The sequence below is a fragment of the Salvia hispanica genome, chromosome 3 (assembly GCF_029641045.1).
Source record: "Salvia hispanica isolate PSC_SH4W2 chromosome 3, Shi_PSC_v1, whole genome shotgun sequence".
Lineage (NCBI taxonomy): Eukaryota > Viridiplantae > Streptophyta > Magnoliopsida > Lamiales > Lamiaceae > Salvia > Salvia hispanica.
This window is the reverse complement of record NC_142694.1, coordinates 41,322,850-41,345,337: the sequence shown is the minus strand read 5'-3', so window position 1 is coordinate 41,345,337 and position 22,488 is coordinate 41,322,850. Positions and strand designations below refer to the sequence as shown.

The window sequence follows — 22,488 nt, the reverse complement described above, 5'->3', positions numbered from 1 at the left end:
TTATACAAATTCGATAAAATCATAAAGTATTACTGAAATAGTATTATTTCTAATTCCATTGACGCAAGCAAACGAGGAAGAAAAAAGTGAAATAAAAAATGATGAAAATACTTTGAAATCGTTCCATCTTCTCCGCCCGAATTCGAAAAGCCGAGGTAATTCCTTTAAAAACCCTAGATTCTACCTGTGATTGATCTTTGAGCTGGAGCTGCTAGCGTTTTTTATTTGCTTTGTGCACTGAATAGATCTTACAAGCATCTACAATTTCGTACTACTGTATGTCATTCACAAACCCTTATTTCTTTGTTGATTTGTGCATTTTGTTACGAAAAAGGCTGTTTAGTGATCCGATGCATTGGATTTCGCACTCCAGCTCAATCTCCCAAATATTTTGGAATTTGTGAATTTTGATTGCATTTGCTTGCTGATTTGCAGACAGGGCGACTGCTTGTACGTGAGACGCGAGTGTTGAGGGTGTTTTTCCGGATACTGAAGTATCAGTGATTGAATTTTGGAGGTTGGGAGAAGGATTTTAGAAGGGGAGATTGTAGAAATTTTAGAGGAAGGGGAGTTTGGGAAAGATTAGAGATTGGAGGTGAGCTTTGGAAAGAGGAGTAATGTCGGGGACAAAATTGGAAGGACCGTCAGCGCCTGTGTTGCGGCGAGATCCTTATGAGGTGCTTTCAGTTACTAGGGATTCGTCTGATCAGGAGATTAAGACTGCTTACAGAAAGCTTGCGCTAAAGTATGTGTTTTGCTTAACCTGTTTTATATGTTTCCTTCTTCATATATTTGTTATATGTTTTTCTGGCTACAATTTGAGTCTCTAAGTTGAGTTTCTGAGAATTATTTTTCTGCAAAATCTGATAAGTTGTGCGTTCATATGATTAAGCATTATTTTGCAAGTTGAAAACCCGCAAAATTTGATAAATGCGAAATTAAGACTGTCATGGATTTTTCAGTTTGATTAAATAAAGAGGATTGAGCTTTCTATTGTTATTGGATCTTTTGATCATGCTATTCGATTTGATAATTTCAACTTCAAATGAACTTGGGCCTCTTTCTCAAGAAACTACCACACCGCCATGTGTCAACAAACTGTACATTTTAAACGTTCCTTGGAATTGTTAAGGACAAGTTTTTTGGGTTGTCAGGTATCATCCGGATAAGAATGCTAACAACCCTGAAGCTTCAGAGCTTTTCAAGGAGGTTGCATATTCCTATAGTATTCTGGCTGATCCAGAGAAAAGGAGGCAATATGATAATTCAGGATTTGAGGTACTCCCTGCATTCTTGTTATGTTTTTTTAGTATTTTATACTTCCAATAGCTATCACAAGATATACTCATTGAAAGAGTACCATGTTGTTTTCTCATAAGCCATATAGGTAATGTTCCAAACAGGTAGTTTACGTGTGTATTTATACCTGGACAGATGTTTGATGAGATCTCCTCCCAGAAATCCTAGCAACTCAACGTTAAAAGCAATTAATTTCATATTCAGCTTGAGCGCTGTAACTTTCATAAAAGAATGATCATGATGACATAAAAAAACAACTGCAGCCAATATTTATACTTCAACTGCAGCCAATATCTGTGCCCTTAACTCCTTATACAGCGACGCCGGTTCTGCTCTTCTCTTTCTCTCAAAGGAAACCTTGGATATGGGGTTCTCAGCAAAGTTATATAAGAATTTATTTGCTTACCTTCATTTTGTGTCTTGTTTAGTTGATCATTATTTTTTCCATCACTTATGTGAGGTTATCTTTTAATTTCTGTGGTATCTGATATTGGTGATGATAAGGCCCTTGATGCTGAAGGAATGGACATGGAGATTGATTTGTCTAATCTTGGAACTGTCAACACAATGTTTGCAGCTTTGTTCAGGTTATACTCTTTACTGAGAATCTGATCTATACATATCGTTATTAACTTCCAAGCTCAGTATTATCTTTTCATTTGGATAGCAAATTGGGTGTGCCAATCAAGACTACAATTTCTGCCAATGTTCTCGAAGAGGCTTTGAATGGAACAGTTACAGTTAGACCTCTACCTATTGGAACTTCTGTGAGCGGAAAGGTGTGTAATCCTTTACCAGAAAAAAAATCTAGTCATAATGCTACTCTCTTCTTTCTCTGTCTTTATGTTTAATCTAACTGCTCTATTACCCGATGATTTATAACAGGTTGAGAAACAGTGTGCTCACTTCTTTGGTGTAACTATCAGTGATGAACAAGCAGAGTCAGGAATAGTAGTTAGAGTGACATCAGCTGCCCAAAGCAAATTTAAGGTGCCTTCCTACTCTGTGCTATCTACAACGGAGAGAAACACTTGTTCTTATTTCTACTTATCCCTTATCTTGTAGTAGTACTTAGCTGGAGTTTACTTCATGTTTCATTTTCCTTTATGCCTTTTCAGAGGTTCATATCTATGTTTGAAAGTAACTGTAGTAAGGCTTCAAATAGTTAAGATATGGCCTTATTCTTACTGAAAAAGGTTATAAAAAATGGCATCTATCACTTTTTCTCTTGTTCTAATAAATATATTATAGTTTCTTTCTAATGGTTCTGTTGCATGTATTTTCAGCTCCTGTACTTTGAACAAGATGCAAATGGGGGATATGGTTTGGCATTGCAGGTAATTTTGACTGCCAGTTCTATGTTTATGATTGTGTTGCTATTTGTTAATCTTGACTTTATCCTGTTTCCTCTGGATTTCAAAATTCACCATCTTGGTGATTTGCTCTCATATCAATTGAGCTTCAAAAATCAAGGCTCCTTAAGATGAATTTCATACATTCTTTTTTTAAACTTTTGTCATCCAACTATGATGTTATCTTTTGAGCTCTACTTTCAGAACAATAGTTAGAGCATAAATGACTTCCTAGTGGAGAATTGTAACATTTGATGACTTGTACCACTGTTAATACAGGAAGATAGTGAAAAGGCAGGCAAAGCTACATCAGCTGGAATGTACTTCTTACATTTTCTAGTGTATAGGATGGATTCAACTATAAATGCGGTATGTACACTCTCTGTTCCCTTAACTTAAGGCCTCATATTCTACAATTTCATTTATGAATACTTCTTGTTCATGTAGTTGGCAATGGCTAAGGACCCAGAAGCTGCTTTCTTTAAAAGACTGGATGGCCTTCAACCTTGTGAGGTCTCAGAACTCAAAGCTGGCACTCATATATTTGCTGTATATGGTTAGAACTTCTAATGGCATCCTTGTTTGTATTTCTTGGCATTCAAATCCGAATATTAAAGTTTGCTTTGTAGAAAGCATGAACTCATTGGGGATTATGTGTGTGATTCTTGCAGGAGACAACTTTTTCAAACCTGCTACTTATACAATTGAGGCCCTTTGTGCAAAGACGTATGAGGATACAACAGATAAGCTTAAGGATATTGAAAGTCAAATTTTGAGAAAGAGAAACGAGTTACGGCAATTTGAGACAGAATATAGGAAGGTATTTCTTTGTTTCCGTTTATAATTATTTTGAAGTAAAGAGTTTTGGATGTATTCTCAACACATGACCACTCGTCATCTTTATTTTTTTCAGGCACTGGCACGATTTCAAGAAGTCACTAACAGATACACTCAGGAAAAGCAGGCTGTAAGTTTGCATTTCGAGATTCCTTCATAAGTTCTTGTTTCTTGTCTGGCTAAGTGTTCTAAGCTCTGAAGCTTATTTCCCTTTGCATTTAGTTAAAGCTTTTTAGTTATTTGAGAATATTGCTATTTTCTATGCGATGGGAAGGGTATTAGTGAGTCTCTTTGTAATTAAACTGCCTTGAGGTTTTCCTAATTATCTTTGAGCGGGACACTGATATGCAGTGTCTCAGGACAGGCTGGTCCTTTTTTTGGGTGTGGGGTGGGGATAGGATGTTCTGTCAGTTCCTCAAACAGTCATGCCAATGTTCTGAAAGCCTTTGTTGTTCCATGAACAAAATCGGAATTGGACTACTGCCCTTTGATACTCACAAATAGAAGAGGAGCCTCTGAGATCCATTTTTAGTGTTCGATTATTCTATCTGAAACTTTCTGTTTCAGTAGGATATATTGAGTTGTTTTCACCCCCAAATTTGTACTCTAGGTTACCTTGTCGCCATCTGTATCTTTTCATATTTTCTCTCGGTTTAGCGAGCCGCCTTAGCCAACTCGTACGACAACTCTAATTTACTTGCTGACTTATCAAGTCAACCTTTTTTGTTTGTTGCCCTTTTTATATTCTCACCATTCATGGTATTTGCTTCAACAGGTTGATGAGCTGCTAAAACAAAGAGATACCATCCACTCTTCTTTCACCGTTTCAAGGACTGTTTCTTTCCCAGCAAGTGGACATTTTAGCAATGGAAGTAGCAGCAAACTTGCAGAAGATTATAAATCCGAGAGTCCAGGTGAAGAGGGCAGTTCAGATTCGAAGGATAAATCTTCAAAGAAGAAATGGTTCAACCTTAACCTCAAGGGATCCGAGAAAAAATGAACTGTGCTCGAGCTACCTCTTTACCTGCTCTTCGAGGTTTGAAGTTCGTTCTCTCCTTCATGTTCGCATCTCAGTTTTCTGTCTATATAAGGCTCACCCCTTATTATATCGGTGGAGTTGTATCCTATTCTTGAGGATGTCTCCTGGTTGGTCTGTCAAATTATTGCTGTAAAATGTAAGTAATTAGGTCTCTATTCATGGAGCTTTTCGTCGCCCGATGTTGGAGCTGGGATAGTTTGTAGAATAGTCGATTTATATTTGTTCTGGTTTCACTGTAACAGTAATTTTGTTTGCAAACTCAATTTTTCACTTTTTCAGTTGCATTTGGCACAAGGTTTTCCAAATATTATTACGCTTGTTGCAGGAGGTCATTGAATCCTTGGATTAAATATTCAAATCCAAATCAAGAATTTTCTTTATTTTAGCCCATTTTATTTGGTTCAAGAGTCGTGTGATTATTAAAAGTGCTTTTGACATAGCCTTTAAAAGATTATGACATAAATTTTTGTTTATTATTTAGTATGCATGGTGACTAGATTTCCAACTCTTTCTTCAATTCTTTATGTAGTTGTACCATATTTTCTGGATTTTGTTGCTCTTTTCTATCATTCTTGTCCTTTTTAAGATCGGATTTTTCATCTATGTTAATTAATTTAGGTTTGACGAATTTGGTTTCACAGTTTGTCTAGCGTGACACCAAAGTTTTGATGTTATATTATTGTTATTTGGTATTGGGATTTGCTTTTGGTATGCAATAATGTAAATGCAATAGTTTTATATACACATACTAGAGAGGGGATAAGATAGAAAATTAGTAATAATTTTATTTGCATTATTGCTAAGCTTTAATATTTTAATCAGATTAACCGATTTGAGAGGCTAATTAAGCTAATATATTAGTACTTCAGAGATATATATATGCCTTAAACAATGGCAGATGGACAGGAAGCCCAATAAATAAATTAATCATTTATTTAAAATCCATCTTAGGTTATCTGATCCTATACTTGTAGAAAAAAAAACATTGTTTAGCCCCAAAAAATTAGATGTACTATATAAGTATTTAGTGTTTTCCCGACATGACCTAATCACAAGAATAATTAACTTGTAACTACATTATTAATTAATAAAAATAACTGGTAGGAAACTTGCTATTTTGACTTAACTTGAAACTTGCATCTCACTTAGTGGCCCAACTCATTGATTGCCTCCAAACTTTGTAAAAAAAAGAGTGATTATTTAAGGTTCTTTCTTAAAGAAATAGGTAATCATCTTGTTTTGTAGAGCATTTTATAACTTAAAATCTATTTATGTCAGTCTTTCTCCATGACATAGTTTTCACATGCAAGCGCACGTACGCACATGTGCAAGTTTTTATATAGAGAGAAGAGATCACATATACATACAAAGTAGTACTAAGAAAGTATGTAAAGAGGGTTCAAGAATACTATATAGTGTAGGTTCGAAATTATTACATGGACTAGGTATTGTTTTATTCATAGAAGTGTACCTGACATGTGAAAGGAAAATCAACTAAAATCTAATGCAATTCATTCCAAAACCAACTAATAATAGATGGTGATATTTTAAGTTAATTTTTTTTCACTTCTCATTTCTGTATGGGATGCCTCGTTCATTGAAGTGTACCTCATTACAAAAAAATTGGCTTTAGCAAGTAGTGATGATTTTTCTCGGCAATTAGGAATAACATTGTTGTATCAAGTGATTGTTGTTATGGTAACACTTACCGAGTGATAGTGTACCCAATACATCACTGAAAACAAATATGCTCAGTGATTGCTAGAAAATCCCATTGCAATTTCATTTATCACTGTTGTTCGCAAAGAGCTCGGAAAGTATTATTTGCTTGGTAAATGTTACTTGCAAAAGCCCGTAGTTGTAGTAATGACACGTAAAAGGAAGGTACTCTAATGCTAGTGAGGTTCCATCCAAAACTAATTGGTGATATGAGAGGTAGTTTATATACTTTAGTTTGTCTCTTTTTAGTTCATACTATTTCAGTATTACACACTCAAACCAATATGTCCAATCAACAAAATTAAAGATCAATGCTTAGGAAAAACCGCTGCCCATGTAGCTAGATATAGATGATTAGATGGTAACACTATTTTCTCCTCTATATATAATTCTAAACTGCCCAATTATTAGCTTTTATTTTCTTCTGTATATATAATATTAAACTGCCCAATTAGCTTTAATCAAGGAACATTTTTATTTAATTAATCCCAATGACATGTGCAAGTGTCCCCCAACAAATGTGTTTTGAGTTTACATCTAATGTGGTGTTTATGTTGCCGTCTAAATGTCCACTTTGTTAGCAACCCTAAGCACATTTTATTTGTCTTATTACATATCTCCCTACCCCCCACCCCACCCCACCCCACCAACAAAACTCTTAATTAGTAGATCTAAATTCACGGGACTTTAATAAGATTAGTTAAATAACAAAAGCCCAAATATTGGAGTTCACTGTCAAATGTATTAAAAATATAGTAGACATTCTTGACTGTAATCTAGGCTTCGGCCAAGTTATCAGACAATTAATTAAGTTCATGATTGTTTAAGTGTTGACATGTGTATTAAACTACAAATAAGGGATAGAGTCACATATCACATGACTTAAAGCAAACTCCACCAATCCCACAACTTTATTGTATTCAATTTGAAGTAGGTTACAATCACTTGGAATACTTATTTGGAGAACTCATTATACTCTTATGAAATAACAGGACAGATTTCTGGTCAATCCCGCAATTTAAAAAATATCAATTATATCATTAATTTTTACACATTTACATGTCTCGTCAATAAATTCAAATATACAAGATCATGTCAGAATTTTATTTTTCATGAGACAAGTGAAGAAAATGTGAAAATTATAATATATTCGGTCATTTTTTAAAATTTCAAAATTGACTAAACTTTATACTTTTTCCGCTATTTTACCTATATATTTTATGTTTCAATCTTCTTTCATTTGTGCATGTTACGTGTATAATATTTATATACGTTGATAAAAAAGATAAAACAATGGATTTCCAATGATTCTATTTGAGTCAGCCCCACATAAGTAAATGGTTAATTTAACCATGCTTTTGAACATATCCATAAAAGGTGATTACAACTTGGAAACTAAGTCTTATATCACTCTCTTTTCCATTTCTCTTTAATCCTTTTTGGATCTTTCCAAAGTCATGGCTGTAAAAAGGGAACAAAGATGATTAGAAAAGTTAATGGTTGTATTAGGATAGGATCATGTTTGAAATAATCTTTTCTTGATATTGATTGAATAAGCTCTCATTGGTTTAGTTGTCTTGACAAACACATTTAGTGGGCCATATTCCGATTTAGGCAATCTAGAATAATAATTATCTAGAATTACTTCAATCAACACCAAGAAAAAAAAGCACGATTTTGGTCCTTAAAAAGCATTTTCCAATCGGTGATGGAAACCATTAACCACAATGAAAAGCCCCTAATCATGTTTAATAATTAAGTGCATTAGTAGATTAATCAACAAGCTTGTGAAGAAGTTGATTGGACAAGCTTGCTAGCTTATTAAAACACTCAATATTAATGTATTTTAATTGCTCAATATTTAAGTTTTTAAAACCATATATCGTTTGTAATTCTATATATATTAAACACAGATCAAGATATATCAAACCCACAATTTCATGCAAATAGTGGGTCACATAAAACCTATTTTTAAAGTATAAAATTTAGAAATTAAAAAAAAAATCAAAAGCATGTTTCTACACTAAAGATGATTTCTACCGAATCTCAATTTTTTTACATTGTGCTTATGATTATATAAATGAGTACAATAATTATACGAAGACAATAATATATCTAATCTAAATCATCTCAATTCTACTTATCTCTATGTATGTTTAGATATATCAACATGGGCATCGTGCAATAGGTTCTTAGGTTCATATAATAGTTTAAGTTTAGACAATAACATGTTTTTCCCTATAAGAATGGGGCGGCCATGTGCTTGTATTTTTTTCTCTAATCTTGACTATTTTTTATCCTCAAACAATCTTGTCTTACTGTATATATCATGATTCAAAATTAAGTGTTGCAGAATTTTGGTTGGGCCGGTTCCTTGTTTCCCACAAAGGCTAAATTTTCTTAATTATACAGTAACTCCACTTTTAATATAAAAAGGGAAAAATGTGGAAAAATAGTGAAGTTTGGTCAAATTCTGGTTAATCTCGCAATTTTAACATCCAAACGAAAAAACTACGGAGTTTGGATTTGTTCATAATTATTTCTCGATGAAAAATTCTAGTCGCCTACATGTAATATCGTATTATTGATATTTTAAACTAAATGACACAATTTTTTCTTTATAAATAAACGATACTATCTTTTAACTCATTTGGTGGTGACATATCCATGTATGATTTTCGGATGGCAAATCAGATACATTTTCACAAAAAAATACAGTATGTAATAATAGTGATAAATCCAAATTTCAATGTTGTATGACAAATCATAATTTGACCTAATTTTATGAATTTTCTAAAAATGTGCTCTAAGAAGAAAGTGAATATATGGGACTGTGCTATAACTTATGATTGGGTCCGCCTACCCTATGTATACTATATTGCATTAAGAAAAATAAAAGTTGCAAGATTTTTGGTCTAGATTCACTATTTTTATGTCATAATTTGAAGGAATATGGAAAGTAGTAGTAGTAACTTTCTTTTGTTGTAACTTTTACACCACCTAAGTAAAAACAATAGATTTATGGAATTAGTTGAATCATATGCAGGTTCACGAAAAGACCATAAAGCATGAGATTTGAGATTTAAATCAACGCTACACGATTTCTACAACTTTATACAAATTTGAGCAAAGATTCGAGTTTTTAGCAATTTTTGAAAGTCTAAGCAAACTTGTTCATCTTAATTAAACTTCCAATTTAAATTGGTTGTCTTTATCTAGATTTGCAAATGTCAAACCAACTTCTTGAGCCCCTAGTAGAAGTGATCGTATATTTACTAGGGTTTCCTAGCTAATATATATGTATATATAATCATTGGATCCATGTTCTCTTAATTAGACGACAAGTTTATATCTATATAGATAGATAGATAGGTTTTTGTAAAAAAATATTTTTCTATAGTAGGATTCCTAACTACAATTCCTAAATCTATAGCCACAAAACTTCTCAACTATAGATAACTCAATAATATATTTCTCTTGTATATCGAGGTTTAGCTTAGGTGGTAATGGGACAAAAGCAAGTGACCTTTTTAAATTTATGTCTCTATTTGTATTTTAACTAAATAAAATTGAATTCATTGCACTTGGAACAAATTGATAATTCATTTATTTTATTTTGCAGATAGTTCACAACTTCACATAATTTTTTCGAAGTATATATTATAACATTTATAAATGTCATTAAATTTTGTTGTGACAACTTTGTAAGTATATATAGGCAGCCATGCAGTATGTCACAAAATTTAAAATATGTCACAAAATTTAGTGACGTTTAATTAAGGATAATTTAGCTATCATATGTAAATGTTTAGCTAGGGAGTGGTTCCGGTGAGAACTTTTTGAAAATGAGAACTTTGAGAACTAAAAATCATATTAGTTCTCGGATACACTAATATCAGTTGACATCACAAAACATATCAATTACTGATATTGAGTCAAAAATTGCTATTCATGAATCATCAACTGATATTTAATAAAAAACTGATATATTTTGTAATACCAACTGATATCAATATATTTGTGAACTGATATAATTTTGTGTTTTGATTTTAAGAAAAATTCTATCATGATCTAATCTGTCTTGTGTAGCTATTTATATGACATGTACTCCCTCCGTCTATGAATAGGAGTCTCATTTCTATTCGGCACGAGTTTTAAGAAATGTTAAGAAAAGTGAGTGGAAGAAAGTTAGTGGAATAGGGGTCTCATTTGTATATATTAGTTTTAAATGATATGTGGGTGGAATGAGTTAGTAGAATGTGGGGTCTCTTTACCATTTATAGTAATTATGAACCGGTACTCCTATTCGTGGACGGACCAAAATGAAAAAACGGGACTCCTATTCGTGGACGGAGGGAGTAAAAGGGTAACTATTTGTTGTGATCATACTAATGTAATAGGTTCAAATATGGTAGTAGTAGCATAGTTTCACACACACCCACATGTATGTGTGTCAGTGTGTGTGTAAATTTGAAGCACTTCTCTCTCTCTCATGATGTAGTTAGTAAGATTCTAATAGATCTTTGCCATTGAAAGCAAAGCCAAAAGGCTAAAACAATATGGATTTCAACGTAAATCACGCAAACAAAATTAACAAGAATTCATCATCACCACGTAATCCACTCCACTTAACATCTTGTCAAAACTCATACTCTTTCACACATGATTCACGAACACATTCATTAAACATAAAATTTACGTATGTAAAATACTAATGTCGGCATCAAGTTTGAATTTCCACTAATTAAGATTATCATATTTAATTAAGAGACGATAAGAGTGTGTATAAAGTTTTGAATTTCAACACAAATCATATGAAAGATATGATGATTGTACAATTCGATATTTACCTTAAAAATTTTCAAAATACACATATTCAAGTGTGGGGTAGATTATGTACCCACCATTCATGTCATAATTAATATTAATTAATGATTGAAAAGCCATGAAACCAATCCAAGAAAAGAGTGGGGTAGATTATTTAAATGACTAAAAATGACCTAAAATATGTTCTTATTGATCATATTTTAATTTATTTATTTTGCTTTTCTACCAAACTTTTCCTAATGATATTACTAAAATATTCCTTTTATTTTCTGCCAAATTTTTTTAAAGGACATTGGCGATGACTGAATTCCTGAGTTTAGATTGATAAACACACAAAACAATGTTGTTTGTACAAAAACATTCTTGCCCATGCATGCACAACTCAGTATAATGAAGAGAGAGATGGGCTTCACGATATCTCTAATCATGAATAAATTTAATAAAATTTAAATTAATATTGTAATATTCTCTCTGTCCTATAGTAAGAGTCCATTTTTTCCTTTTTACTTTATCCATGATAAAAAGAAAAAAGGTCCACTATCACTTTTATTATAAAATGATAACCAGGTCTCATATTTTAATAACTCATTCCATAACATTTTGTTATAAAATTAACGTATATAAAATTGAAATTCATACTATACTAATTTTTTTCAACTCATTTTCTTTTAAATTTCTTAAAACACGTACCAAGTTAAATACAAATTCCATTGTGAGACGGAGAGAGTCCAAATTTTTAAGTAAGGATGTGAATATCACGTGGGGTATGAAATTATGAATGTTGACATTTCTGATGTCTAATTGAATGAAAATTTGCTACTTAATTATCCAACAAATTCTGGTATACTGTTATAAGTGGTGTATGACAAGAAATTTAATGCTATACTTTCTTCTCCATGTATATCTCCAAGAAAGGTCAAGCACAAGGACGACATGAAGTAGAAGTTAGGTAAATACTAAATGCCTTACAAATTTAACTGAAGTTTGGTAGTACTTATTAAATGAGATTATATTTAATGATGATAAATAGACAGAAAAATCACTAAATTTAGGTAGTTTCTAGTTAATCCCATAATTTTAAAAATATCCGATTACATCATAACATTGACAATTTTTTCAATTGTCCCATAGCTAAAAACATCCGGCGTCCTAGGTGTTTTGAATTTTTTATGATGTACAATAACATATATGGACAATTTATCAAAATTATGATATAATCAGATATTTATTAGAATTGACTATGATTTTTTGACAATTTGGCTTTATTACTAAAGTCCCTTTTCAGAAAATGAATGATGAATATAATATTGGATAGCATTAATACTCAAAGCTGGCCAAACAGTGCTACAATTGCACCATAGGAATGATTCATTTGTGGTGTTTCCACTTTTGAAATCTTGTGGATTACCAAATCTTGCAATATAAATAACCTATATACTATTTTAATGTTTTTATCTTGGACTTTTCACTGATGCCCAGCTGTTTGCTGCAAATAATGGATGATTATAAATATATAGATAGGTCTGATTTTGAATGTTGGCCCATGATGAAGTGAATGTGTTAGCTAGCAAGAAAGTGGTATGTGTATAGTAACACAAAAACAAGGGGCAAACTCAATCATTTGATACTGCAAAGCTCACATGCATCACATTCTTCACTCCAATCCCCACACACCATATATATATAGTTCATAGGCTCCACAAATTATTTAACATTCTACTACTTTTTCCCTTGGTCTCAATATTATAAGGCTAGCACAATAAATTTTCATTTTTCCACGAATGCAAATAATTTTTATGGGGAAACCCTAATACTAATAATAGAAACAATATCGATTCAATCGTATATCCAAATTTTTATTTTTTCTTCACCTTATTTTCGTGATAAACAACATGATCTTTAAGTTTTTTAAAATTTGGCACTGAATTCAAATTTCGTTGGCCGATAGCTAGATTCTTTGGAAACATGATGAAAATATGAAGGTATCATTATAAAGCTCCCAGTGATACTTTGGCATGTAAAAAAAAGAAGAATATATAAAGTTTTGTGATGACGGTTGTCGTATGACTTGTATCCCTCCGTCCGTCATTTATAATCCTACTTTAACTCGTCAAGGATTTAAGAAATTGTATGACTTTATGAAGAAAAATGGAGAAAAAGTAAGTGGAATGCAAGCCTCACTTTTATATATTGATTTTATAATAGAATGTGAGTGCAATGATTTTAGTTGAATGTGGTGTCTATTTACTAAAAATGAAAAAAAAAAAAAGTAAAAGAGACTTTAAATCGCGGACGTCCCAAAATAAATGGGATGCTTTTACGCGGATGGAGGGAGTATTTCATGCCCACTTCAGTGACCTAAAAAACAAGCTATAACGGCAAACAAAATTTTGTACTCATCATAAAATAAGTCTGTGTATTTTTTACCAAGAAAAAGACAAAATATATACCCCCTCTGCCCCATAAAAATATGGTGCATATGATATGACACGTGAATTAAGACAAAATTGGTAAAGCGGAGAGGAAGAGTAGTTAAAGTAATGTTAGTGGATAGTGAGATCCACGTTATTATTAGTGTTTTAATAGTTGTACTATAAGTTAAAAAATGAACAATTAATATAACTAACCCAAACAAGAACCCTAAAAGTTAAAAAGGGCAGTTGTGTAACTTGACATGATAGAGGTGTAGAAGAGAAGGTGAAAAACTCAGAAAAATATGATGTTGATATATCGACAAGTGCAATCTATTGGATTCCTTAAAGTGTTTGTAGGGTATGTTTCCAACTCTCTCTTTCTCACACACACACAAATTTACATGTATAAATACCCCACACATGCAATAATCCCCTTATAAAACAAAACCCCCCATAGCTTCCCCTCTCTCTAAACACACATTTATTACTCCCTTCGTTCCAAGCTGCTTGCTCCATAATATTCCATTTCTCCTTCGTTCCAAGCTACTTGCTCCATAATATTCCATTTCAGTACACCATGACGAAAGTGGACTACGAAAACAAGCCATCATGCAACACTAGCGCCCCCTTAAAGCTCTTCGGCTTCCACGTCACCGAGGAGGAAGACCAAGAAGAGGACTCCTCCTCCGCCACGCGGCCGGACCCACCCGGTGGCCGCCGATACGAGTGCCAATACTGCTGCCGCGAGTTCGCCAACTCGCAGGCCCTCGGCGGCCACCAAAACGCCCACAAGAAGGAGCGGCAGCAGCTCAAGCGCGCCCAGATGCAAGCCACGCGCAACGCCGCCGTCTCCTACATGCGAAACCCCATCGTCTCCGCCTTCGCCCCGCCCTCCCACCTCCTCTCCGCCGCCCACGCGCCGCCGCCGTGGGTCTACGCCCCACGCGCCCCGCCCCCCTTCCACGTGTCGCACGGGTGCGTCTTCTCCGCGGGCCCCTCTGCCCCAAGCGGGCCTAGCGTTGGGCCTTCTTCGAAGCCCATTTTGGGGTATAATGGGCCGTCGCTGAGTAGATTTTCGAGTGATAATGGGCCTAGCTTTGACGATGGGTTTGGGCTGGATCTGCATCTCAGCTTGGCTCCAGCCGCGCCGTGAGGACTCTCTCGGCTTCAATCGGATTTTTCTGTACATTTTTTTCTTCTTCTGATTTATTGATTTATTTTTCCTCTTCTTCTCTAGTGACACATTTAAATTTTTTTAAAAAAAGTGCTCTCTTTACTTTAATTTTAAATTTAACACTAGATGAAATTTATGTAACTAATTCGGAATTTGTGGGTCCCGCATTGTAATGTATTTCGTTCGATCCAATTGGTAGTTAGAGTTATAATAATAGGATTGGAAATATTAGTATAGTTTTGATGTCCTATACTATCTTCATTCCTTGTTAAATGGAGCGTTTCTCTTAAATACAAGATTTAAGAAAATAATTTAATGATTAAATATGGAGAAAATAAAATAAAAAAGAGGAGAGACATATTAATAAAATGTGTTTTTTGTTATAACTAAAAATGATACAAATAACGTGAGACAATTTCGAATAGAATACGATTCAAGTAACATATAAGAATATAGGTATAGTAGTCCATGCAAAAATGGCATAATGATTTTCATGATATTGACAAAATTATTGTCAACCGCACAAACTGAAGTATAGGTAGTTTAGTCATTATTGTCATCATTATTTAGACCATTTAATTCCACCTACACAAAAGAACAGTGTAGGGTTTTCAAGCTTTCATTCAAAGTTTAATGCCATATTTGTCATATGTTTACAATACATTCAATAATTGAAGTTTCAAACTTCATTAATTAGATTTGAAGGGTCTCATTGGATGCTTGCAAACGAGTACTTTAATAATGTGGCAGTCTGAATTAAATTAGTTGTTTATTTCAACAACTACTTGAATTTGAGAAGAAAAAATGGTCAGATATAGTTGGGAAAAAAATAATTGGGCAATAAATGATAAATACATAAAAGTATGTATATAGGTAGACGTGAGAAGCCAATGAGATTTATGTTTAAGGAAGCTTAGGTGTAAGCACGAAAACAAGTTAATGCAAATCCAAGAATGAAGCATTTAAAAGTCTTATCTTTTTCAAGCTTTCCCACTTTTTTTTTTTAATCATTTTTCTTTGGGTTAAAAGACTAAATATAATATATAATAATATTAGCTATTTGAGAGGGGAAAATGTTCAAAATGGCACCTTCTTTTCGGTGGAAAGTAACGTTTTTTTTTTTTTAATAAATTGATGGTGTGTCTTAAGTCGGTGCCTTTTCATTGCATGCTCTAGCTTCATGTTGGCTTTAAAGTTTTAAATTTATGATTTATGTTAGTAAGGAAGGATCCAAGAACCTTTTTATGGTGAGAATGTGAGAATTCTTCGATCACGAACATCAACGGGTTGCATCACCTTGTCGGGTGAATGCAATTGCATTCATCCAACATGTACGAATCTCAATTTTATTTTTTAGTGCTATTTAATGGCGAATGCAATAATTTTTGATGCTCGTTGAAATTCTCACATCCTCATAATAAGAAGACCTTTATGTGAACCATATTTACAAAAATTTACGATATGCAATGACAATAATTAAGTTGGAAACTTACAATTTATTTCTCATTTAATTATTTCCATGCATAAAGTCTTTGTTCATCATATTCTTACATTATGGAAAGGAAGACTACACTATATAACTTAATTAATTAGGATATAGAAGTACACAATTTACAAATATATATTCATAGTATGAAGTTGAGTAGTAATGATGTGAATGAGTAGGGACATGATGATAATATATCAAATTATGAAAAGAGGGCTACAAGAGATTAAACATCAATAAATTATAAGGGATTTGCAGATTATATGCCTTTTCATGTCTGATTAAAAGATTTTTGTGTGAAATTGATGAGCCGATCTTAGTGAAAAAGAAACAAAGGATTTACACAATCTGAGATTCTTGAAAGCTTGTGGACTTATATAGCAAGAAGTGTATTTTCTACAATCCTACGATAACTTTTTTTGGAGATAATGAACGTGATTGTTGTGTGCAAAGGAAATTTCAAGAAAATCCAATCCCATAATTATCCCACAGAAATAAATCGTACGACTAGCTGTTATTTGGGGGCCCTATAGTTGCCCCCATTTTTATTTTACCCCCTAATCAAAGTTAGAATTGATGTGTGTGGACATCCATCTCATGTAAAATCAATCAAAAAATTATATGAGAGAGAGCATCTATATATGTTCAAAAAATTAGTTATGACTTATGCCGACAGTGTGAAAATATTTTTAGGGTCCAATTTCATTTTCAGTAACAAGAGTCTTACTTTTTCCTGATTTCATGAAATGTGGGTAAAAAAATTATTAATGGAATATATGTAGTGAAATATAGATTTGATGAAATTGTATTTCTACTTATAGACAGATCAGAATGAAATTTCTATTGGCGGATGGAGGAAGAATATTAATAGTAAGATTATATGTAATTAAGCTCGATTTTTCAATATATACACATGCAACTTATATTGGAAACTTTGATGATGAAAACATTATAATTATATTGATTCATGTCATGTACATTCTTGATTGATAAGACTGCAAATTAAGGTCAGTTTTTTTATTTTGGGACCATGACATGACATGAGTCACATGACAAACATCAAGTTGATGTACAATGATGTAAGGTTTTAAGTAGAAATAAAATGTTTCCAATTACATGTTTTGTTTCAACTAAAATATAATTGCATGTGTGCCCTAATCAAGATTTCACTGTCAGGGACAAATTAGGGTTGTTTTTTAGGAGTAAATTATGGCATTGATAATGGATCAGATTCCTAGGAAATGCTTCAATCAAAAATAGCACAAAAATGTACTAGTAATGATTTTCAGTTAAGTAGATAACGGGCATGCCTCTCTTTATATTACCTAGATTTGATAGTGACAAAATACTATTTTAGCACTTACTGAAATTTAATTGGAAAACTAGCCGCCCCACTATGGAGTTCCCCATCTAGTGTTATTAATTATATCATGTTACTCACTTATAAACTTTTTATGATATTTTGAACTTAATTTTTGGATGCAATCATGCCAAAATATTGTCACGAATCATTTATATGTGTTTTAAATATTTGCCCCTTTAATTTAAAATTACATCCATGCCTTATGTTTTGTGCGAAGAACTCTTTGTGTAACCATCATGTCAAAAAGTAAAAAATATTTCAAATCTATAGTGATAATAAAGTTAAAAATTTATTGTTACAGCTTACAATCGAAAAAAAAAACTCTTAATTTGGCGGGTTGTCGGTAAAACCAAAATAGTTATTGAGAAACCATAAAAATGAGTAAATTTTGGGTACGAATCTACTTGTTGATTCTTGAATTATATGTGGGGATGATTGAACCTCCATAGTTGTACCTTGTGGGACATTAACTTGTACAAGTACATGATTTTGGCTTACTATAAGGGAACCCTAAGTGGGAGTTGTTACACTTTTATGACATCCTTTGATGTTTCACCAAATTTTTGTCATATCAATATCACATCAACAATTTCCTTAATTTTAATTTTCACCAAACGCAGTCTAATATGGAGTTCTCCCTCCGTCCCATAGGAATATGAACTTTATATTGGACATGGATTTTAATGCACAATTGATAAAGTAAGAGTGAGGTAGAAAGAAAAAATAATTAAAGTAATGTTAGTGGAGATTGAACCAAGTTAGATTGAAGGTGATTTTGTGTTTTATTGCTACATAATCGAACACCTCTCCGGATATACGCATTGAATTTTACCATCGAACCGTGATTCATTTCCCCTTCGTGTTATACTGAAGCAAGTACTCATCATTCATGCTTCAATTGATGTTTCATCTTCAATTTATTCACAATTATTATGGGACGAAGAAATATTTCAAAATTTGTGAATGATGAAAGAAAATAGGTTTGATCGGTTTATATATAAATTTATTAGAAGAAAAAAAATACACTCATAAATCCAGATTCAGATATAACAAGACTATCAAGAAAGGGGAAATTGAGAAGTAATCAAAATTGGTGGTGTTTATGCACCAGAGCTACAATGCTTACAAATAGGTTAAGAATTTTCATGGACAAGATTAATAGTCAAAATTCTTGCATTAGAAAGGAAAATACAAATATCATAGATACAGTATAGTATGATTTGTTACTACTGACATAGTTCACAGGTTAAATCTGTTGTTCGTAACTGCTATTTATCGGTTGGTTTAGCCGACTGATCTTTTTCAGCAGGCGGCACACTTTTGGTATCGACCTGAGCGGTCTCTGGTTGAGCTGGTACGCAGGGCCTCCAGACAGTGCCATTCCCGACATCCATCAATGCGATTCCCTTTGCTGCAAGATCGCTCCTAATTTGATCGCTTCTAGAGAACTCTTTGTTCTTCCGGGCTAGTGTTCTTTCCTCGATTGATTGGAGAATATCCTCTTCGGTTAACTCTGCCCTTCTCAGAGCCTTGTCTTTCAGTTGCTCCAAGACCTGAGGCCCGATAAAACAAATTACTACGTAACAGCTCCCAAAATTACTGGTGATAGAGAGGTAGAAAATGAGGTACCTCAGCGTAGGTTGAACTGGAAAGTAATCCAAGAGTGCCGAGAACTTGCTTGATCTCTACCTCTAGATCAATAAGTGACTTGACAATGGATAACTGTTGTTGCTTCTGCTGTTTCTTCTGAAGTAATCACACGAACAAATTGTCCAAATTATGTAAGTTGCCAACATGATGAAAAGAAGAGGGGAGGGGAGGAGAGGGGAGATATCGATGAACATCCCTACCTTTAGTGAGTTTACACTCGTGTTGATGTATTTGAATGCTTCTTGCAGGGAAGCATTTAGGATGGTAGGTGTGTGCAGATCATCGGCTAGTTTTGTCTCAAAATCGTTATGCAGCCTACTTATGCATTCTTGTGCAGCGGGACTGATACGAACTTTAGGATTGTTGACTCCAGCATCTTCTCTAAATGCTGACAACGCATCTTCACAATCTTTAAGTGTCTGTTGATAATGAAAACAACCCATAAGTAACACACGGTGAAACATAAAATCTCTGTTATTGTTGGTTTTAATGTTCATATACAGAGTGCAATGTGAGAGAAACCGAACTTACCACAAGTAAAAGAACAAAGTATGAAATCAAGAATGCAAGATACTAAGATAGCTTGTACATAAAACCATAATACCAGTGCAAGACACCAATGGTTAGTTTCTGCTGCATAAAAATTACGAACATAGAACAGCATAGATGTTAAAAGTATTTGAAAATCTATGTTTAGTTAGAGTTCATATGCTGAAAAGAAAAGTTGATATTTTGAAAAAGAAAACCATGAACAAACTATGAAAGCGAGTTGAAAATATAAGCAATAACTAGCCATCTAAGACATGTGTACGTTGCCTGAAAGGTATTCACCTGATATATGTAGAAAACAGCATCTGAAGCAATTTCTATCTGAGATATGGAATAATTGACTGGAGAACGGTAGTGAGTTCCCAAGAGGAAGTGCCTTAGTGCAAGAGGATGGTACAATTTCGTAACCTGGGAAAGAATAATTGATTAAAGGCAAAGCACCCCCGATAATCACAAACATGGTTCAAAAAGTATATAGAAGGAAGTCAGGAACTAATAACTCGAATATTTACCTCACGAATGGTGAAAAAGTTTCCGACAGATTTTGACATTTTCTCATCATTTGCTGTAACAAAACCATTATGTATCCAGTAATTAACTGTGCTCTCTGAGCAAGCCGCACAACTCTGAGCAATCTCATTTTCATGATGAGGAAAGATCAAATCCATCCCACCGCCATGAATATCAAATGCGTGTGTCAAGTAATGAGCACTCATGGCACTGCATTCAATGTGCCATCCTGGTCTTCCAGGACCCCAGGGGCTGTCCCATTGTGGCTCCCCAGGCTTTGCAGCCTACAATGAGAATAGAATTAAGAAATTCACGAGGCAACCCAGAAACCATTTTTTGATAAGAATTAAGAAAACAAAATTCTCACCTTCCACAAAGCAAAGTCAGCAGGATTCTTCTTCCTTGTATCTACAGCAACCCGTTCTCCAGCTCTATTATCTTCTAGCTTCCGCCCCGATAAACGACCATAATTTGGGAAACTATCAACAGAGAAGTAAACATCTCCATCAACAGGATAAGCACAGCCATTGCTAATAATCTGCAAAATTGAGAATGTAAATAACAAAAGAAATGTAAATGATGAACTAAAGAAGGATAACATAGAAAAAGAAGAAGCTCCAGAATAAGACATCAACGCAGCCACATATACATCATACAATTTGCATCAACTTACTAAGACACAGGCATCGCAGAGAGAAATATAAAGTAGTAGTAGCATTTAAATTAGAAGAAAGATCATATTGTATTGTATATACTAAAGGGACAGAAATACAAGGAATCCAAAGGACCTTAGCTATCATATCCTTGATTTGCTCCATATGATCAGTAACATGTGGTTGGTTGGTTGGAAGAAGGCACTGGAGATCAGCCATGTCATTAAGAAACTCTTGGCAAAACCGCCCACTCAATGCTATTGGGTCTTCACCAACCTCATTCGCTCGACGAATAATCTGCAAATAAATTCCTTAGGAGTCACTGCATATATTTAACACAATTAAATTGGACACACACAGCCCCTAACCAAATTGTACATTTAAATAACATGCCATATAAATCCATGCAACCTTTATCACAGGTTTGGGATTGCCAATACGACCGTTTTTTTTAAATCAACATATACATAAATTTGACACGAGGAAAGATATTTAACAAGATGATAACTTATCCCTTGACAGCATTCAACATTATAAACCTTCATTGCTCCCTATCTTTAATTCTATGTAACCGATTCACTAGATCCAATTCTGATAGTCGTGAACATAGAAATAAACAATTTACCATAAGATCTCACCTTGTCATCAACATCCGTGAAATTCCGCACGTAAGAAACATCATAGTCCAAATATTTGAGATATCTAAAAAAATTCAATTCAAATATTCAATAAATGCAGTTCATAGGTTAGAGAATAGTAGTTTAACAAGTAATTATCAGGAGACGTGAAGCAAAAATCATGTTACATATCCAATAAATCAACATTTCATCACCAATTCAACGATTGCGAGTTGCGACAATTAGGTTCAGCTCGTTTCGAGAGATTGAACACATTAATGATTACCAGCTCCTCAAATACTCGATCCTCTCCAAAATTCCTCGACCGATTCCATTCATTCACTCTATCTCTATCCGAATCACTCTCTAACAAGCACAAAATAATAAAAATTGGAAGAATCGCAAACCGGTAGAGAACATCGAACGCAACGTAGGCGCGGGCGTGGCCGATGTGGCTGAGATCGTAGGAAGTGACGCCGCAAATATACATCCCAACTTTGCCCTCAACAATTGGCTTAAATACCTCCTTCTCCTTCGTCATACTGTTGTACAATTGCAGCTCCGGCTTCTTCCCCGCCATTTCTACTTCAATTGACACAAAATTCTGCAGCTGTTGAATTTGAGGGCTCTGGAAAAGGAAAACAGCGACAAAACCCTACTGCGGTTGAAATTTCTGTTAAGTGTATTTGACTATAATAATAAGTTAATAACAGAAAATATTCTCCTAATTACTACTAATACTCATGTTTTTGTTTTTGGCATTTAACTTTGATTACAATTTACAGTCAAAGGTTCTCAATTTACTTTCCACGTGCGATTTTCAGTTTGAAAAAGAAAAATTATGTAATTCCTTTTTAGCAATAATTTGATTTAGAAAAAATGTGAATCAATCTCAGAGGTTGACTAATGACTATATTTTGTGTGTATGAATTTTGAGAGAATTTTAATTAATATCTTAGCTTTAGATTTTATTTTATATCGTGGAGTATTAGTTTTGAG

General features: G+C 33.6%; 3 protein-coding genes across 6 annotated transcripts; 2 read left to right on the top strand and 1 right to left on the bottom strand.

Moving 5' to 3' along the window:
- On the top strand, nucleotides 1–4,805 carry LOC125216463 (chaperone protein dnaJ 15-like). Of its 2 annotated transcripts, none has more exons than XM_048118175.2 (12): nucleotides 1–155; nucleotides 436–745; nucleotides 1,155–1,278; nucleotides 1,804–1,886; nucleotides 1,967–2,078; nucleotides 2,185–2,289; nucleotides 2,586–2,636; nucleotides 2,931–3,020; nucleotides 3,099–3,207; nucleotides 3,323–3,471; nucleotides 3,565–3,618; nucleotides 4,264–4,805. In XM_048118175.2, exons 2-12 carry the CDS (start codon nucleotides 618–620, stop codon nucleotides 4,486–4,488), a joined length of 1,230 nt encoding a protein of 409 aa, XP_047974132.1. In that variant the 5' UTR covers nucleotides 1–155; nucleotides 436–617; the 3' UTR covers nucleotides 4,489–4,805. The 2 variants fall into 2 exon arrangements, with proteins under 2 accessions (XP_047974132.1, XP_047974133.1); XM_048118176.1 differs by having other exon boundaries at nucleotides 138–276.
- A 9,137-nt stretch (nucleotides 4,806–13,942) lies between these two features.
- Nucleotides 13,943–14,714, top strand: LOC125216485 (zinc finger protein GIS3-like). Its single transcript, XM_048118200.2, has one exon. The coding sequence runs from the start codon at nucleotides 14,065–14,067 to the stop codon at nucleotides 14,638–14,640; it is 576 nt and encodes a 191-aa protein (XP_047974157.1). The 5' UTR covers nucleotides 13,943–14,064; the 3' UTR covers nucleotides 14,641–14,714.
- A 3,869-nt stretch (nucleotides 14,715–18,583) lies between these two features.
- LOC125215889 (cysteine--tRNA ligase 2, cytoplasmic-like) lies at nucleotides 18,584–22,165 on the bottom strand. Of its 3 annotated transcripts, none has more exons than XM_089069416.1 (9): nucleotides 21,897–22,165; nucleotides 21,511–21,574; nucleotides 21,008–21,169; nucleotides 20,587–20,664; nucleotides 20,222–20,503; nucleotides 19,992–20,117; nucleotides 19,361–19,579; nucleotides 19,140–19,256; nucleotides 18,584–19,063 (listed from the first exon to the last, which is right to left on the bottom strand). In XM_089069416.1, the coding sequence occupies exons 1-9, from the start codon at nucleotides 22,067–22,069 to the stop codon at nucleotides 18,779–18,781; spliced, it is 1,506 nt and encodes a 501-aa protein (XP_088925542.1). In that variant the 5' UTR covers nucleotides 22,070–22,165; the 3' UTR covers nucleotides 18,584–18,778. The 3 variants fall into 3 exon arrangements, with proteins under 3 accessions (XP_088925542.1, XP_047973428.1, XP_088925543.1); XM_048117471.2 differs by having other exon boundaries at nucleotides 20,587–20,757; nucleotides 21,897–22,164; XM_089069417.1 differs by having other exon boundaries at nucleotides 20,587–20,757; nucleotides 21,705–22,039.
- Nucleotides 22,166–22,488: the final 323 nt, after the last annotated feature.

What these genes read in the sequence shown, in the direction of transcription:
- LOC125216463 (XM_048118175.2), top strand. Translation starts at nt 618, where the DNA reads ATGTCGGGGACAAAATTGGAAGGACCGTCAGCGCCTGTGTTGCGGCGA. An exon ending in TCATATATTTGCTGTATATG is followed by an intron (nt 3,208 to 3,322) that starts GTTAGAACTTCT and finishes TGATTCTTGCAG; the next exon opens with GAGACAACTTTTTCAAACCT. An exon ending in ACACTCAGGAAAAGCAGGCT is followed by an intron (nt 3,619 to 4,263) that starts GTAAGTTTGCAT and finishes TTGCTTCAACAG; the next exon opens with GTTGATGAGCTGCTAAAACA.
- LOC125216485 (XM_048118200.2), top strand. Translation starts at nt 14,065, where the DNA reads ATGACGAAAGTGGACTACGAAAACAAGCCATCATGCAACACTAGCGCC.
- LOC125215889 (XM_048117471.2), bottom strand. Translation starts at nt 22,069, where the DNA reads ATGGCGGGGAAGAAGCCGGAGCTGCAATTGTACAACAGTATGACGAAG. An exon ending in GCGTTCGATGTTCTCTACCG is followed by an intron (nt 21,575 to 21,896) that starts GTTTGCGATTCT and finishes GAATTTTTTTAG; the next exon opens with ATATCTCAAATATTTGGACT. An exon ending in CTGACTTTGCTTTGTGGAAG is followed by an intron (nt 20,504 to 20,586) that starts GTGAGAATTTTG and finishes TTCTCATTGTAG; the next exon opens with GCTGCAAAGCCTGGGGAGCC.